The sequence below is a fragment of the Oryza glaberrima genome, chromosome 10, assembly GCF_000147395.1.
Source record: "Oryza glaberrima chromosome 10, OglaRS2, whole genome shotgun sequence".
NCBI classification, from domain to species: Eukaryota; Viridiplantae; Streptophyta; class Magnoliopsida; order Poales; family Poaceae; genus Oryza; species Oryza glaberrima.
Window position 1 is genome coordinate 16,258,264 of NC_068335.1, and position 18,841 is coordinate 16,277,104.

Consider the following 18,841-nt stretch of genomic DNA (forward strand, 5'->3'; position numbering starts at 1 on the left):
CGCTGCCGCATAGAATTTTTTTCCGTGTGGGTGTCCCGGACTCCAGGTGATGTTTGCTGTTTTTGTCATTAGTGTAGTATTATATATTTATATGTGCGCAAAGTACACTTGCAATTGCATGATTGCATCTGTTAATTGTTATCTTCAGTACTGGTAAGATTGCGTTTGACTACTCTGAGGTCGTGTTTTATTACGTACGGGTTGCCGCCTCTCAGATTTTCAATTTGGAGCAGTAGGGGCGTTCTTTCTGAAGAATGAAACTATTCCATTTATCAACATTGTGATTCTTTTTCAAAAAAATGCATACATATTATTTTTATAGAACTGTTTTAAATCAAGGTGAACTAAACTCCATGATACTCCCTTTATGTCAAAATACAACTATATTTTTTTTATAAAATAGCTATATTTTGAATTGAGCGAGTAGTTTTAAGAAGAGTGAAGTATATAGGGGGTCTCTAAACTTGTGTAAATATGTCATCCAGATCCCTGAACTATCAAAATATATTCTGGATCTATGAACTTATCTTGGGTATCATACAAGTCTAAACGGTTTCAACCTGCTCCGTGTGTTGACATAGTATACCACGGTAGCACATAAATATTAAAAACATTTTTTTTCTCCTCTTAGGTAGAGAGGAGTACTTTTCAATTTTAAAGGAAGGCAGGTTAATAAGACGTGTTTAATTTTTAATTTTTTTTATGTGACTGACACATGGGTCTTAGCTACTAACATGCATGCACTATCACGGCATGCTATGTCAATGCATGAAGCAGGTTATAGCCCGTTTGTCGTGCCTTATATGTAAGAAAAAAATTGCATCTATTAAAAAGAATATGGCAACCGAAGAGAAAGGACACAATTTAATTAATTATATACAAGCTTGACTATGAATAAGTTGCGCTCTGGATTTTTTTTCAGGAAAAAAAACACTTAATGCGGTCTTATAGGAGAGGTGGTAATGGGCTCAAACTTTTGACATACAAAATATGAGGGTTGGATAAAAAGGTTGAGCTAAACTTTAGTAGATTTTTTTTAAAAAAAAATATTTAAGATGAGAGGATTGTGAAAGGGTCCATGGGTCCTGACCCATTGTCCGGATTCTATTCATGATCTTAGTTTAGTTTCGCTTGGCCGGCCAATTGTTGATGAAACTGTACACTTTTCATTTTTGTTTCGAAAATGACGAGATCTAGGTGTCAAAGGGAAATAAAATAGCCCAGCTTTTTTTGTTCATAGAAAGGGAGGAAGAGCATGATATCATAGCACGATATGCATCACAGGACAGATGATTTGTAAAGAGAGGATGGCACCGAGAATTTGTTGAGCGATCTTTATCAGCCAATCAAGTGAGATGGTTCACTGGAAAGAATAGAAAAAAAAAATGTCAGATGGTTAAGGTGTGTAGGCAGAAGGCCCCACCCACCACATTGACCAGTTTGGCCGTGGACAGCAATATTGTACCGAAGTGGCTGACAGGTTCATTGACGAAAACCAAGAAATTTTTTGTGAAATTAATCTTTAGGGCCCATTTGAAATAGAGAATTGCTATAAGAATTTTAGAGGATTTAATTTCCTAAGAAATTACTCAAACACTTTGATTCGTAGGAAAGGATTGAAAATTTTCCATACGATTGTATTTCTATGGCTTAATTTCATACGAAATAAGTAGAATGTTGAACCTTTTAGAAGCTTTCATTTGCTTTGTTTGTTTCATAGAAACATGCCGCTTCAATTACTGTGTTTTTTCTATACATGTGTTTTTTCTATCCTTGTATGTTTTTTATATGTTTTAAAGGTGCTTTTAGATGTTGAGAGTCTAAAAGTCTATTTATATGAGAGTCAACATTCTACCTTATAAATAGACTTTTGAGTTCAGAAGCTCCAGCTTAAATTATAAAACTTAATTTTAGGAGCAATTCTACGGTCCTTGAAGAGCTACCATGAGGTACTAAAATTTTAGTGCCTCATAGTACTTAGGTACCATGAAGTACCAAATTTACAATAGAAAAATGGTACTTCATGGTACCTCCGCAAGGACCATGAAATTGCTCTAATTTTAGAGTTGGAGTAGGTTTTTTTAGAAAAAAAAAGTACGAATTACCCACTAAACTATCGTGTGGTTGACCCAATTACCCCCCGAACCATAAAATCGAACAATTTAAACCGGACGAATAATCCCCCTGCTTAATCCGGAGCGGTTTTAGTCCTATGTGACCACACATGTGGCACTGGCCCCACATGTCAGCCTCCACCTCATCCTTCCTCTATTATGAAGCTAGTGGGCCCCCACATATAAGCTGCTCTTTCCTCTTCCTTTGTCTACAACCATAGAGACGCCCGCGCCACCGTCACCATCATCTCGAACCCTGCCTCCTTTAGCCAGTCGTTGTCGCCATTGCCCCCATCCAACCGCTGGAGAGAGAAGGGGAGAGAGGGGAGAGGAGAAAAGAGATGACAAGCGGCAGTGGCGGCGCCCTCCAGGGCAGAAGGGAAAGCGACCGACTCCTCCACTCCGATCAAGGACTGCCGCCGCCCGAGTTTCACCGGCGTGGCCCCATCTCCACCACCGTCGATGCTGGCATCCAGACTCCGCTCCCGCCTTGCTTCGCCGTTGTCAGAGGATGGATACTGCTTCACCGCCTCAATCTACTATGCATCGATTTCCTCCGCCGACCCCGTCGTCAGGAGGCCACCACTGACCGTCGTCCCCTTGTCGTGGGCTCCCCTGACGACCGGCCCCAGCCTCTTGCTAGCGTCCGCGGTCGAGGCCATCGGCATTGCTCCAGGGGAACCCATCTTTGCGGCCGAACTTCACTGCTCCAGTCGGTGCCTTCTCCTGCGACCGCGCCGGCGCCGGTCTCCATCGCCGCTAGGGGGAGGGCTACCACTTCACCATAACCGCCACCGCTCTGCCTGGCTGCCGTCGGGCTCTCCTCTCCCTTGCGCCACATCTCTGCCTTTCTCTCTCTGCGCCACATCACCATTGCCGCTCTCGTCGCCGCCTGGAGAGCACTCCCAGCCACGCCTCCTAGAGCGCCCTCCCATCTGCGCCCATCGTCGCTCACCACCGAACGGTTCCTCCTCCCAGCCGCGCCCACCACCGCTCCCCCAGCCGTGCCCGTAGCCGCTCACCTCCAATGCTAACATCACACACACAGATAGAAGGTATTAATATGACATGTGGGCCCTATATTATTTTATTCTATTTTCTGTTGATGGGATTTCCACGTCAGTGCCCATGTTTATGACATGCAGGACCAAAACCGCTCCGGATTGAGCTAAGGGGGTTATTCGTGCGGTATAAATTGTTCAGGGTTTAAAATATCTGGTTTTGTGGTTCAGGGGGTAATTCGGTCAACCACGATAGTTTAGGGGAGTACTTTTTTCTTTTTTTATATCGTAGTCTATTGTTTATCATTGGCTTTTAAACCCTAATAGCTTTATTAATTATTTTTCATGGCTAATCTTTTTGCTGAAACGATCATAGCTATAACAATATTATAGTCCAAATGGGAAAAAAAAAGAGATTGGGAAAAAACAGCTATTACTAAATTTATGCACCACACTATAAAATGTAACGGAATAATTGAATAATTTCGTAAACGTGCATGCTTGGCTAGTTAATTGGCTGTTTGCGTCAAGGCAACGAGAATTTCATATATCGGTCAAGTTCCAGACTCCCAGTAGGTGACGGGCCTGTTTAGTTGGGGGAAAAAAATTTTTGAGGTTATTTTGGACGTTTGACCAGATGTCGGAAGGGTTTTTCGGACATGAACGAGAAAACTAATTTTATAACTCGCCTGGAAACCGCGAGACTAATCTTGTGAGCCTAATTAATCCATCATTAGCGCATGTGGGTTATTGTAGCACTTATGGCTAATCATGGACTAATTAGGCTCAAAACATTCGTCTCGCGATTTCCTCCCTAACTGTGCAATTAGTTTTTTTTTATCTATATTTGATGTTCCATACATGTATCAAAAATTCGATGTATCCAAAAATTCGATGTGATGTTTTTAGGAAAAAAAATTGTGAGATAAACTGGGCCGTAGTACTCCAGTTATGTGTCATTTGCTGTACGGATTTCATGACATCTGGATAGTGCACTAGCAATAAATGGGCTACCAATATCCAGTGCATGGCTTTGACCAACCGAGCCCACAACTTATTCCTGTAATTAAGTACCAATAATATGTGAAACTGAAAATGACAGGGATTGGGAGAAAAAATGTGGAAATGCGGCTTCTTTAATGTTAGAGAAGATTTTCATCCTTGCAAACTCTCTTGGACCAGAGGAAATTGTTGGGCTTTTATATAGTCTTTTGGGCCGTAAAGCAACAATCTGAGACGGCCTAGCAAAGATGTTGAGCAGTGAGATGCACTCGTAGAGTAATGGCAGGGGTGCTGGCATGCACCCTATCCGCTCGGATTCGATTCTCTTCGAGCACGTTCATCTGAAATATTTCCTTCTTGCTCCCTCTATTTCTAAATATTTAACGCCGTTGATTTTTTTAAATATGTTTGATCGTTCGTTTTATTCAAAAAATTTAAGTAACTATTAATTATTTTCCTATCATTTGATTCATTGTTAAATATATTTATATTTGATTCATTGTTAAATATATTTATATGTATACATATAGTTTTACATATTTCATCAAAGTTGTTGAATAAGATGAATGATCAAATATGTACTAAAAAGTTAACGGTGTTAAATATTTAGAAAGATATTTAGAAACGGAGAGAGTTCTTAAAATCATCAACACCAAATCTTTCCTTGGTGTCCAACTTTTTAAAGATGTTGATCAGTAGCATCGCTTCACTTTGACCAGAAATGTATATCAGCATGGCACTGTGTCTATCATTTCTTTTCTTTTCTTGAGAAGATGTCTCTCTTTTATTAGGAGTATCATTTAGTAATAATAATAGTTGAAGTTTCAAAACATAACATATATCCTCACAAAAAAGAGAGAGAGAGAAAACACAACATATATGGGCTATTCAACTCGCTGCATACTGCGCCAAAATCACCATACTCCTCTTGGCGCAAAGTGTGTCTACCAAACTCGACGCCGATCGATTTTGCAGCTTTTGCTCGACGGCTAAGTTCAGAGGAAGCCGTCTCTGCATCTTGTTTGTCGCTCTCGATTTCATCCTTAGTTTGTGAGATGGATGCCAACTCGTCTCTGCTGCTGCTGCTGCTGCTGCTGAAATCAAACCGTGGAGCGCGCGGCTGCAGGGCGGCCGCAGCCTCTGGTCTCCCGGGTGTTGTAGGAGCTGCATCCGGGGCACTTCTGCGCCAGGACGTGGAAGTTCACGTTCGACGTCGCGCCGCAGTCGTTGCAGAGGATCCATATCTGAATGAGGAGGAAGAAGAAGAATCATCAAAGGATTGTTCAGAGTCCCAGCCATGTTCACTCAAGAATTGGTAGCCAAAGAACTTTTATTCCAGTCTGGATGGCGTAGTACCTACAGAATTTTATGATAGAATCTACATGATTTTAGAAACATTATTTTAGTAGATCATATTATTGGCAGAAGTTGGGGGTTTGTCCCATCTCGCCTTTTTTTAAGCTCTTTTCTATTTACTTCTGGACTTTTTAGTTGTGTGCCTACGAGCAGAGGCCGGAGATGTAATCCATTTCCATTATCTAAAAAAATGTTCACTGAAGAATGGCACACGAGATTTTGGAGAAATGTTTGGTGTTTTACTGACCATCTTCTTCTGGTAGAACTCCGGCATCGGCGTCGCGGCCACCTCCTCGTCGAGCTTCTTCCACGCGTCCGACATGTCGCAGGCCGACCGTGAGCACACCGGGCAAGCGAAGCTGGGGGATATCAGAATCATTGCATTGGTTTGGTTAGGAGAAAGTTCTATCAGGTGAAGTTTTTTGTCTGAAGAACACTCACTGATGATGCGCTCTCATCTCGTTCAGGCATTCCAGATGGATCGTGTGCCCGCAGTGCAAGACGCTGATGTCCTTCGTCGAGTCAAATAGGTACTGTGATTTGGAAAAGGAGAGCAAATTTTTTTATGTCAGATCTCAAGAACTGGAAACAAATTGAGAATGTTGTTTTTTTTTCTCTACCTTTCTGAATACCAAATGCATTTGTGGAAAGCAAGGCTCACCTCGAAGCAGACAGGACAGTTGTGATGCATTGCTCCTTCTACACAGTGATGAGAATCCCTCAAGACATTACTGTAGCAACACCCTGTTTAGTGAGGAATAGCAAATGTTAGACCAATCTTGTTTATCAGCGACATGTGGCGAGAATGTCAAAAAATTTTGGGGAATACGCATCACTGGCTCATTGCATTAAGATCATGCAGAACATACCGCATTTGTCGCAGTGAAAGAACTTATCCACACCACCAGTTCTGGAAAAAAAATGGGCATATCCAAAATTGATCAAACTGAATAAAATAGTAAATGCAGAAAATAATTCATAGAGATAGATTTAGGACTTGCCTGCATATGCCGCATCCATCGCAGTGATACTGGTTCTTTGAGACCTGGAACAAACCAAACAAATATGTTAGTCAGGTTGTTAAGCATCATCATACATTTATGAACCATACTTGCCACATTAGAAACTTAGATGTAACGTAGAATCATCATTTGTAATCCAAACATGCTTACATCATCATCAAAGAAGTTGCATTTTTCGCAGAAGTATTTCCCCATGCATGCCCCACAACCAGAACAGTACTGTTGTACCTGTCGATCAAAGTGAACAATTTTCATGTGATCAGTACAGGAAAAAAAAAAGTTAGCACACTCCAGAAATTCTACTGTTGTACACTCGAGAAATTCTATTGCACTTTTCTATAAACTACTTACATCCTGTTCTTTGTCGCAGAGAGAGCAGATAACCTGTGATACACCATAAAGTAAAACAGTTTCAGTAACTCCACAATCTGGTTAAGAAAGTTAGTGATAATGACAAAAGCGTAACAGCCATTGAAATTCTTATCCACTAGATTCCCCCAGGAAATTAGTGCTGTAATAATTGCACAATCAGTTTGACTATTTGAGGCACTGTTAGCTATGGACACCTGTTGGGCCACATAAACGAATCAATCATGTGCTGCTACTCAATTATTCAGGAATCAATCAGCTGACCGCACTCAAGTTAATCTTGGCTGATGGTGAGACATGCCTTTGTCATTTCCCTTTCCTCCTCTGCCGTCATCCTTCTAGTGACATTGTCACATGGAGATAAGCAAGCAATCAATCATGTGGACCAGACAATGGTCACTAGTAGCAGAAACTAACCTAGTGTGCAAGTTGAGTTGTGGAATGGAAAATATCAAGAAGAATCTGTCCCCATGGAGCACTAAGACAATTAGACAACCTTATCTGAAGAAGGGGGGGAGAAGGAAAGGAAAGGAAAAAAAAAATTCTTGGGATGGGGGCATTCTTGGCCACTTCATGGCAGGGGTCCCAAACATCATTGTCCAGGGCTCCAGAGGCATGCATCAGCATCAGACTGAAATGGCAATTACTAATCGGATTTTGAATTTTGGACTGAAGAAATTGATAGGTTTGTGAAAACTGAGGTATGATCTCTCCGGCGACACGCCATCAAATATTGACCGCAGATTTTTTTCTTTTTTTTTTGTCTATCAGGCGTTGTGTGTCCAAGCAAAATTCAGATAAATTTGACACGGATTATATCGGATGAAATTGGGTATGACAAGCATCAAAGCGTACACGAATTGAAAACAAAAGGGAAAGCTGATGCTAAAATCAAACAAAAGAGTGAGAACAAACAAACACCTTCTTGATTTCGTGGCGGGGGATCTCGTGACGGTCATTGAGATGGATCTCGAGCGAATTCTGCAGCAAATAATCAAAAGCCAATATCAGTACCGTTTGAACGATTTTCCTCTCCTCAATAGGAGCCAACAAAAAAAGAAAAACAGAATCAAAATTCAAAAGCGAAATGGATTGGAAGAAGAGAGAAGAATCCATCCAACCTTGGCCTCGTTGTGGCAATGCCTGCAGCCGAACACCTCGCCGCAGCACGGCGCCCTGATCCTGCATCCCCTCGTGTAATGCTCGCAGCTTCACCCGCCAGAAAAAAAAAACAAAAAAAAACAAAAAAGCCCAAGCAAACAAACACAGGTGAGATGAGATTTCCAGAACCAAAGCTCTCGAATCAGAGGGTAATAAAAATCTCGCAGCCAACCACATGATCGATTCCCTCTTTCTTGCTTACCCGTGCTGCTCCGACTCCAATTCCATCCTCTCTCTCTCTCTCTCTCTCTCTCTCTCTCTCTCCCTCTCCGAGCTCAACAACCAACGCGCTGTTTGGCTCTCTAGGCCTCACCGACGACGAGACGGCCGGCGGCGGCGGCGAGGGCGAGGGGGGAGGGGAAGGGGGTGGTTGGCAACGGCGGGAGGGAAGGAGGGAGGGGAGCTTGCGCGCGTGCGGCCGCGTTTTATAGTGGGGAAACACGTTTTTTTTTTCTCTCTCTAGCTTTTTTTTTTCCTCCTTCAAATATGGCGGTAACGGCTGTGTTTCCTCTCCTATCTTTTGTTTGTGCCTGTCCCCCCAAGATGGCGTGAACGACATCTCTTTGGCACATGATTCAAATGCCGACTGTCTCAAACAAAATAAATAAATTTTATAGATGAATTTAGATAAATATTGATCCAAATTCATCCGTAGAATTGGATTCATTTTAGATAGAGAAAGTAGTATAGAACAATTAATCTCAACAATGTAACATAAGAATTGTTTCTTGGAATCATACTTTCAAGAAAAAGCTTAGAGCAAATATGTGGCCAAAAGCGTAATTTGCTCTAAAAATACTACCTACATCCCAAATTAGATGTCGTTTTGACTTATTACTTATAACATTTGACAGTTCATCTTATTTAAAAGTTAGTGCAAATATAGAAAAGGATAAAATCATATTTAAAGTACTTCCGATAATAAAGTGTCATACATAAAACAAATAATAATTTTATAATTTTCTAAAAAGAAGAAGGATCAAACAAAAACTTAAAACAACTAGTGTTTTGGGATGGAGGTAATTAACATTTTTATGATGGAATAGCTAACTTGGTTGAACGCACTTGCCGTGAGCTGGAAAATATCTGCCTGCATAGTTCAATGCAATCATGGACCAGACCATTCACAGCTAAATGGAACCTGTCTTTCATCGATCTCGCCTCATAAGAAACAACAGAACAAAGATAAACTACTACTAGAATCCACTAACAGTCAGCGGCTGGTTGCCCACAGGGTGGCGCGAGAGCAAACGGTTTTCGTATGAGTCGGCAATGCGAGTGGGCCCCACAGAGCACGAAAAGGCACACCGGGAGGTGGGGCCCCGGCCGTTACTGGGTGAGGGCGAGGATGAGGATTACGGTGTCAGGCGTCAGGTACACGTTGGATGGGGATAGGGATGTGTAGGGGTTATACAGTAAGTCGCCTGGATTACGTCGCCAACGAGACGGTGACATACGGATATGCTATGCCAGATTTCCAATGAGTGTTGTCTTGGGCATTGCCCAGTGATTAGGGGCTAGTTTAGTTCCAAAGTTTTTCTTTAAACTTTCAATTTTTTTATCATATCAAAACTTTTCTACACACACAAACTTCCAATTTTTCTGTCACATCGTTCCAATTTCAACCAAACTTATAATTTTAGCATGAACTAAGCACAAGTGTTATCTCGACTTGACAATTTATTAGCACAAAATATACAAGACGCCACAGTTTAGAAAAGAATACTCCCTCCGTTTTTTAATAAATGACGCCGTTGACTTTTTCTCACATGTTTAACCATTCGTCTTATTCAAAAAATTTATGTAATTAGAATTTATTTTGTTATGAGTTGTTTTATCACTCATAGTACTTTAAGTATAATTTATATCATATACATTTGCATAAAATTTTTGAATAAGACGAATGGTCAAACATGTGAGAAAAAATCAACGGCGTCATCTATTAAAAAACGGAGATAGTATTTGGGATGGTAAAGATTTTAAGTGCCTGACGTGACGGCAGGTACCAAATAACGACAGTACTCTTCTCAAAGCTTTGCTGCAATCATCGCACAAAAAGAGGGCAGTGACCAGTGGGAATGAAGAGGAAATTTCTTTCCAGACGCTCATGAGTCATGAGTAGTAGCTACAAAATTGCTTGCATTTCTCAAATGCAGTTTACAACGAAATGTGGTATATTTTGTACACAGCTCAGGCCTTGGAACAGTTGTTAACCCAAAGTGTGTAAGCAGCTAGAAGCCTAGGGGACTCAAAATTTTGGTAGTATTCTATACACAAATTACAGTGATGGGCGCGAGGGCATTCTTCCTCCGGTTACTTTGATGAGCATCCAAAAGATCATTCATTAGCGCTCTGCATGAGCTCAAACCACTGCAACAGAGAGAAGACAAGTCCACATGTCAGACAGAGAGGGACCAGAGAACAGAAATGAGTAAACCATCCATTAGTTCGTAAATAGCAGGAGCTAAGGCAGAGGATAATCTGTACCTGTCTAAGCAAGTCAGCCAATGTACGAGGAAGTGCTTCAATATTCTTCAGCATGACATAGTAAGGGAATGGAAAGGAGTCCATATATTTCCCCATGGTTAGTTTGGTACCTTGATAGGATACTTCCTGCACGTCAATGCCAAAAGGATTCCAAACTCAGTTAATTAGCTAATCGTGAAAAGTGATAACCATGTCACTGAGATTTGAGGGGTACGCACCAGTGAATCCATGATAGATTCCTCGTGACCATCTAGGAGCACATATGCGATCATCCTCTTTCTGTTAAGGACATTCCTGACGCAACGCTTCAAATTTTCCTAATGACGCGATGCGAACATCAGAACCAGAAGGTAGGCACTGTGAGATATACAAAATTATGTGATGGAAAAACTGGTACCTTTTCGTGGAACTTCCCGTCAGATATTATTAGTACGAGTTGCTGAAGTGGATTTTGCCCTGACGGTGTACGTGACCGTGCCACGGCAGTATCAAGCATTGTGTTCAGATGCATCAAGAGATCAGCAACTGGTTCATCCTCAAGTTTGTTGTCTTGCTCAAAGGACAAACTAGAAATCATCTGTCATCAGAGAAGAAAGTGAGCAACAGCTCGTGAGTTTCATTTATTGGAAAGCAAAAGAGCATGCAATCAATTTCATGAAACCTACATTCGTTCCTGCTTCTCCATTGAAGACCTGATCGAAATCATGTAGCACTTTGACATTTCCCTTTTTCCCGAAACTTGCAACTGCAAACTGTCCAACCTCAAGTTGTGACATGGCCCGGCAGACTGTAACTAATGCTTCAATAGCCACTTTTCCACACTTGCCCTCGGACATACTCCGTGAGTCGTCCACAGCAATAACCACTTGGTAATTACGTTTATTAGGTTTAGTTCGGCGCAACCATATCTTATCCCTGCGGAAATGACTTGCAATATATGGAATAACCTGAAAAAATAGCAATGCACCATCATATGAGTGAACACCTTGAAAATGGAAAAGGCTGTTCTTTTAGCATTAAAACAAGATCGTGAGAAACAGAAGTACCTTTTTCATGTTTATTCTCTTTCCAGTTCTGTAATCTCCTTGAAGCTTACTTGCAAGAGTTGGTTCCATGACAAGGCGCAATTGCTCAGCAAGTTCTTGGGACAACTTCATAGTTGTGAGCTCAACACTTTTCCAGTCAACAATAGGACCTTTCATATCTACATCAGTGATGTTGATTTCCATCGGAGTAGACAACTCCCTGTCATTGGCTAAATCATCCCGCATAACTGTTTTTTCATCTGCTGGAGGTTGTTTGAACGAAACAAAATCCCCAAAAGTATCGTCTGTTTCACCTTGAACTGAATCCTGAACATATGTATCAGTTTGAATCTCTCTATGCTCAAGGTTGTTGGCATTTTCAGATTTGTTGGTACGTGATTGTGAAGCTTGCAGATGTGGCACTTCAAGATTATGATCATCTCCAGGTGCCCTGTCAGTATTGTGTTCCTCTTTTTGCACACGGTTTTCATCCTCCATGGAAGACTGTTTGACTTGCAGGTCATCGTTGATTTGATCAGCTGTTGCATTACCCAGTGCCTGAGAGGTGCTCTGCTCACTGTCCGGCACATAACGAAATTCGGTAGCACTTTCATCATCAATATGGTGTTCAGCTTCTGGTTGATGATCCTGCGTATCAGCTGAGACTTTGGCCCGTTCTTTCCAGTCCGCCATTGCATCTCCAATGCTCCTAAAAGGATTTGTCTGTTTGATCTGCGATGGTGGAGTATCAGTCTGCAACTCTGGCTTAGAGTTAGACAATAACCTAGAGCCATCCCCAGAGTTGGGCATAGATATTTCCAGACTAGGGACTTCATTGCTTGAAAAATTAACAGAAGGAGCAGCAGCACTGTTCATATCAGTGCTGTTAGCCAAGTTTGATTCAGATTCTCTGTTGTAGTCCATTTCAGCATTATTTGGTTGTATACCTTGTGAAGGATGCTCAAGTGACTCAATATTTTGAAGTTCTTTCTCCATGTTATTTGTCTCCATCTGTCCATCTTCAGCATGCTCCTGCTCACCATCAATCTCATTGTCACCATGTTGAGCTGCATCTACATCCTCCACATCATCTGAAGCATCTAAACTCCCATCTGCTGCTAGCTTTTCCTCTTCTGGACTGAGTTCTTCACCATCAGCATCCATTTCATCAATATGTTCTGTCCCATCCATATCCACATCCTCAGAATCATCCTTTGGTTCAGGGAGTTCAGGTGCTGTTCGATCATCATAGGCATCAGCTTTGTCCATTAAGTCATTCGTATCCTGATCAACATCCTCACAAGTACTAGGATCATCCTCCAAATTATTATTCTTGCCTTTCTCATCACAATCTGTCTCCATGGGATCTTCTTCAAGAGCACCTTCGTCCTTTGCTCTCAGTTCCCTATCATTCTTCTGTGTCTCCTTGGCTGATGAACCCGACTCATACTTCTCAGTGGATCTGTTAGGATCATCATCTTCATCCTTATCCCAAGATTTCTTGCCGACCATTTCACTTGCATCACCAGTATCACCCATCTGATTCTCCAAGTTCGTGTCATCATCCTCATCGCCTGAATCATTGCCTTCAGGGTCCTCAGAAACATCAGACAGTTCTGCATTAAAATCGTCTTGCATTTCAACTGCATCATCATCATTCTTAGGAGCTTGGTCTGGCTTACGTAGAGCATCCTGTTCAACATCACAAAAAATGGTTAGGCTCTGTTTTTATTTCTATTCAAACTCAAAAGGAAGAAAAAATTGAAATAGAGAGACAACCGAGGAAGCATTGTTTGATCACACTAACCATTTCATTAGCTGTCCCCTCAAGTTGGGATATATCATCTATTTTAGAACTTGCACTCTCTTTGCCTTCACCCTCACCCATGCCAGTTCCAGTTGCATCCTGCTGTGGTCCATCTGAAGCATCTTCAGTTGTATCATCTGTGGAACCAAAGCCTTCCGCAAATAGATGAATCAAAAGATCCCCAAGTGCATGAGTCATTTCAGATGTCTGAAACCATCAGAAAACAGGATTAGGAATTTTTCTGAAACTGTTTTCCCAAAACAGGGAAAAAGAAATGAGAACAAAATTGTCTAAGCATGAAATACTTACAGTTCTATGAGCTTCTAAAAGTTCAGAAAGAATGCCTTCAGCTGCTGATAGGACCAGACCAAGCAAAGCATGAAGATGCATTAACTGCATCCCTATACTAGAACGCAACTCAGGTTTAATGTCGACCAGCCTCCTCTGTTGGTGATAGATGGAGTCAAGTAATGTAGCAAATATATCTAATTCTGTAGAGATGAAAAGATGATGCGCAAAAAGTGAAGGGGCATACCACTGAAACAGTAAGTTTTTTACTAGCATCAAACAAATGGCCCATTTGAAGGTTCATGACATATGTCTGCAAAATATCTTTCCACAAAGTAATATTTCCTTCCAATGAATCATGAGTTCCATCGGTGGATATTCCCTGATCAGTGAGCTTTCCAACAACACCAACAGCCAGTGAAAAGATTTCCTTAAAAGCTTCTGCATATGAAGCTTCAAGATTGTATAGGACATCGGAGGATAGCATATGCTTGTCTTCATCAACTTTTCTGGATAAAATTGCCATTGGTGAATTCCCCTGCAACAGGAATGCATGTTTAAGCACCAAAATATCCAGAAAACAGACAAGAAATAAAAGGTAAATAAAAGCATTTTGCAAAAAAAAAAGTATGTGTAAAGTGCATAGAATTGCCATAAAATATAGGGTATAATTGCGACCAGCCACTCCTAAAAGAATACAGTAGATTAAAGAAGCTATGAAGTTTTCTGTGACATTATTTTGTGGGATCTATAGCTTCCATGTCCAGTAATAAAGTGAACATTAGTGTGTGTTACAGTCTTAGCATCAGAATACAAGAATTCTGCATATGTTAAGATCTCTATACATATAAGAACATACCTTCTCCAGCAACTCTTCAAACCGAGAGAGCAGAACTTTCTTAACAGATCTCATCGAAACATCCTGGTGGCATAGAACTTGGATATCCTCCCTAAACATGCTGATAAGCTGGCAATTTGCAGCAACAAGTTGCTCCATCTCTCTTGTAGCAAGAGGCATATTCTTGTGTGAGCCAGCGATCATATAATTGGATCCGAGTAAGTATTTGTCTAACAAGTCCTGCAAAATAGAATAGAGTTACTAGTCACATATTGCTTAAGTTTGCATAGCAATGGTATTCAGGGCCTTGCTTGATAAAGGTGTAGCTTCTCCAATAAGCAACTTGAAGTGTCTTAACGCCAACTTATTTGAAGCTTCTACTGGAAATAGAGCTTATTATTCTTGGACCAGACCACAAATACAAGCCCCATGTCTCAGAGATCATAGGAGTGGTCAAACAGGACCAATAAGAAGGCAGAAATGAACAGGTTTACCTTAGATTCAGAAAATCTTGCGATGAACTTTTCAAAAAGCGTTGACATTGCAGAAACTTCTACTTGGATGTTGTCACAAGCATCATGATGACAATCGATGAAGCTTCTGAGCAGCAAGTTGGTATCCATGGTCGTAGCCAGTATGTTGTCAAAAAATTGCTACATAAAAATGCAAAAAGGATACATCAAACTATAAACCCCAATTACCCAAATAACTGTAAGACTTTCATACTGCAAACCTTACCTTTTGCTGCCACATGGAATTCAGCAGTACACTTTGGCATGACGAAAGGTAGTCACTATCACCTACAAAGGATTTGTAAAAGTTACTACATGGATTTCAAAACAAGAAAAAGAATGTACAGATCACAAAATAAGTACCTCCAGAACCTAACAACAAAATTGCATGCCGAAACTCATTCAATTGCTCAAACATATTGTAAGCAAAATGTCTTTGTTCAGACATGATGGATAAAAGATGATCCATAAAAGATGTAGCCCTATTAACCTGCAAATTTTCAAACAATAAATGCCAATTTGATACTATAATCACTAAGTACATTAATACTAGAAGGAAGACTAACCTCTTCTAAACCAAGATCTTTGTTAAATTTCAAGGAAATTTGTCGAAGTTGTTGCATCATTGCCAAACATTTGAAGTACTGCTGATTTGCATTTTTCCAGTTATTTGTGCTAAAGAGGGTAGCATGAGCAACGCTAGCATCTTCGGGCATTTTCTTCGAGATCACTTGCTGGAGCAAATGTGTCGTGATATACGACTGCTCTAAAAATGGGCTTGGTGCAGCCAACTCGTTTCCCTGTATTATTTTCAATTTCTTATGTAAATGTGCACTTGACAACAAGTGGGGAATGAAGACAAGCTTTTTGACAAGTAATATACCTCACGACCCATTGGTCTGTGCTTCGATAATCCACATTCCTCAAGTGTCTTGAACAAATTGGATAGAGCAGTTTTCTTCTGGTTCTTCTTACCACTTTTCAGTATAGAACCAAAATCAGCTGCATTGCAAATCCGCTCAATTGCAGCCCAAAAGAAATTCAATCTGTCCTCAAGTTCACTTTCAGCTTGTTGGCAGTTTGTATTGTGGAAAACTACACGCGCAAACTCTGTCAAAAAAAATTCAGAATCTCATTATGGAAGATAAAAAGGAGAAAAAGATTAACAAAATTACAATTTTGACACGAGAGAGAGAGAGAGAGAGAGAGAGAGAGAGGGTGCAGCCTAGACCTTCATTATGAACTCCAATATCAGTAGCATTTGTATGTTGTAAAGCTTGAAATGACAATTTGGCCTGATTTGCCCACTTAGTGTACCACAAAAACCTGGCACAATGAACATAGTAGATTAAGTAGATGATATAGGTGGTTAAAAAATTTCCATACTCTTAAAGCCTTAATGGGACAACCTTCCGCTAAGTTTCCCAAGGTCAACAGGAAACTCTGATTCAGGCATCTGTTGATCAAGCCAACATGGAACTTTTCTTGCCACAGATTCTTGATTTAGCAGGACCATCACAGGTTTTTGCAAAATATCCTATAAAAGCAGAATATCCAATTAAATGCATTTTTCTAAACAGTTAATGAATGCCCACATCAATAATAAACACTAAACACTTCAGGTAACTTTCTGGTAACTTACATGATTGCTATTAGTAACAAACTATACCATAAAGAGAGATTTAAAATTTGGGCCAGTCAACTAGAGATTTTATGGCAACAATTACAACATGTGATGGCAATTATCTAGAAAAACTGATAGCAATTATGAATCATGTATCAGTTAGTGCTTCCTTTCACATAAAAAAAAAAGACAAAACAATCACCACATACATTGAAACGCTGCAGAAGCTTAAAAACTTTTTGCCTCGTCCTCTTGAAATTCTCAATAGAAGCACTGTGTGGATCTTGCTCCCAACTGTAAAGCTTGACCTGATCTTTCAAGTCCTTTTCTATTGATCCTTTACCACCTTCAATTTCCCCAAGAACACTGATGTCATGAAAACGTTAGTTATAACCCACCATGAAGAAATGAACAAGGAAAAACTTCACATAAATCACGAAAAGCAACTCACAGTGGCAAGAACTGCATGTAGTACCCAAACATGTTGTACAGAATATTCTGGATTTTCTTCAACGAGTTACTGTCAAGAAACATAAAGTCAGAAAATGATGCCCATTTTCAAAACAAAGCACACCCAGTTTTCAGAACAGTGAAAAATTATAATGGGCAATTCAAAATGAAATTAACAATCATGCTGTACTAAACAAAGTGGAACAAGACTCTTGATCTCACCTTGAATAAGCACCAACACCAGCACCATCAGAAAGTTCACCATGGAAGGCCAGTAGGAGATGCAACCTTCTCTTGAATTCACCAATGCTTGATGTTTGAACAAACTCCTCAACACTAAATTTAGGTTCAACAATACATTAGAAAATATACAGAGAGCCAAATAGAGAGAGCAAACACGGATGGACACCTTTTGATTATAGATATTTCCTCGTTCTTTGAAATATCACAGGATTGTGTGAGTAATGCTCGCAATGGAAACCATAGCTGCACACACCCAAGAATATTCTGTCAGCCAAAAATCAAGCAAAAATAAATTATTAACAAATGTATATTCATAGTAGAACTCACTTTTAGAGCATTGCTCTCGTACTTCTCCAGCACCTCCTGAAGTAGTATAGGCCAACATTCTAACTCAAGCCTTTGCCATGAAGACACAATGATGAATAATTGTGGAAGATGGTCTGTGGACAAAAAGAAAATTAATAATCTTATTTGTAATTTGTCAAATTTGATAATCAACTATGTTTGATGAGTTATCTATTTTGTAACAGTAGGGTTCTTTGTAATTTCTGTCCCTTTTGTGTTTCATGAGGGCTCGGTCAACTGTACTTCTGGCATTTATTAATAGCACCAAATCTTTTTTATTACAACCCTATTTACTGAATACCTCCATCCGGTCATAAATATTTGACATATAGGACAAGATACAGTCAACTTTTGAAATTTTATATTTGAATAATTTTATAAAATTTAGTGAGTCTATGATATTATGATAGTGCTTTCAAGGCAAATATACGCATACCATTTTTTTGTTTTGTTTTTAAACTAAGCGTTTGAAAATTTATTGATGGTCAAAGTTTCAAAAGTTTGACCAAATCTTATCATCTACATCAAATATTGTATGTTTAGTCCTTGACTACTGGTCTTGTTAAAAAAAGATGATATTTTAAGACTTCCAAGGGGTCTAAATCTGAACTAGAGGTCTAGATCAGCTGTTGTAAATAGAAAGTAAAGTGGGAAGTGTGTGTGTTATTCTCGGGGACATGAGATCAATAAAACTTTCAAATTCAGCACAGTAATCACTAATCAGCATTCTATGTTTTATACTCCTGCCACCTGAGCAACAGAGATTAGAAAAAAGATGCTAAATATACTGCAAGGCTCCAAGTCCTGCTAAAATAGGTTACTCAAGATTCAGCACTACCTTTTAAGAAGAACTTGGAGTCATTTTCTTGCAATGTTTGTGCTTTTCCAACCAAAAGTTGCAATCCAAGTAATACCTTCAAGAATAAGAAATTTGTGTGATAATTAGTTGCAATCCAAATAAGTTCTATACAAACAAAAACATTTTATGGATACCAGACCTTTGAAAGTGGAGTGCTCAGGGGAATTGCCAAAAGGGAAGTAATTATGTCTAATATTTTCAGAAGACCTGGATGACCAGGCCACTCGTCCAAAAAGTATCTAACTTTTTCTTGAAGTGCAGTCAATGGCTCAACCATTTTGAACAATATAGAAGGGTTTGGATCCTGCAAAAGGTTATCAGATATGCTAGTAACAATT

The 18,841-nt window shown here is 40.0% G+C and overlaps 2 protein-coding genes across 3 annotated transcripts in view; both read right to left on the reverse strand.

Annotated features, from left to right (window-relative positions):
* Positions 1–5,075: 5,075 nt before the first annotated feature.
* On the reverse strand, positions 5,076–8,432 carry LOC127753295 (E3 ubiquitin-protein ligase RZFP34-like). The gene is made up of 11 exons (XM_052278775.1): positions 8,228–8,432; positions 7,986–8,073; positions 7,786–7,845; positions 6,847–6,879; positions 6,646–6,723; positions 6,475–6,518; positions 6,343–6,383; positions 6,135–6,217; positions 5,915–6,006; positions 5,721–5,832; positions 5,076–5,361 (listed from the first exon to the last, which is right to left on the reverse strand). Exons 1-11 carry the CDS (start codon positions 8,251–8,253, stop codon positions 5,218–5,220), a joined length of 801 nt encoding a protein of 266 aa, XP_052134735.1. The 5' UTR covers positions 8,254–8,432; the 3' UTR covers positions 5,076–5,217.
* Positions 8,433–10,098: 1,666 nt separating this feature from the next.
* LOC127786339 (midasin) overlaps positions 10,099–18,841 on the reverse strand; it is a 32,338-nt gene continuing 23,595 nt past the window's right edge. For both annotated transcript variants that reach the window (XM_052313714.1, XM_052313713.1), the window contains exons 43-66: positions 18,643–18,807; positions 18,483–18,558; positions 17,627–17,739; positions 17,466–17,542; positions 17,279–17,392; positions 17,058–17,126; positions 16,816–16,972; positions 16,392–16,519; positions 16,214–16,308; positions 15,866–16,092; positions 15,549–15,782; positions 15,346–15,472; positions 15,209–15,270; positions 14,965–15,123; positions 14,492–14,710; positions 13,880–14,170; positions 13,654–13,788; positions 13,345–13,551; positions 11,559–13,229; positions 11,178–11,459; positions 10,910–11,089; positions 10,731–10,829; positions 10,513–10,638; positions 10,099–10,395 (exon numbers count right to left, since the gene is read on the reverse strand). In XM_052313714.1, the coding sequence (XP_052169674.1) occupies positions 10,363–10,395; positions 10,513–10,638; positions 10,731–10,829; positions 10,910–11,089; positions 11,178–11,459; positions 11,559–13,229; positions 13,345–13,551; positions 13,654–13,788; positions 13,880–14,170; positions 14,492–14,710; positions 14,965–15,123; positions 15,209–15,270; positions 15,346–15,472; positions 15,549–15,782; positions 15,866–16,092; positions 16,214–16,308; positions 16,392–16,519; positions 16,816–16,972; positions 17,058–17,126; positions 17,279–17,392; positions 17,466–17,542; positions 17,627–17,739; positions 18,483–18,558; positions 18,643–18,807 (5,046 nt within the window). In that variant the 3' untranslated portion in view covers positions 10,099–10,362. The remainder of the gene's footprint in view (positions 10,396–10,512; positions 10,639–10,730; positions 10,830–10,909; positions 11,090–11,177; positions 11,460–11,558; positions 13,230–13,344; positions 13,552–13,653; positions 13,789–13,879; positions 14,171–14,491; positions 14,711–14,964; positions 15,124–15,208; positions 15,271–15,345; positions 15,473–15,548; positions 15,783–15,865; positions 16,093–16,213; positions 16,309–16,391; positions 16,520–16,815; positions 16,973–17,057; positions 17,127–17,278; positions 17,393–17,465; positions 17,543–17,626; positions 17,740–18,482; positions 18,559–18,642; positions 18,808–18,841) is intronic.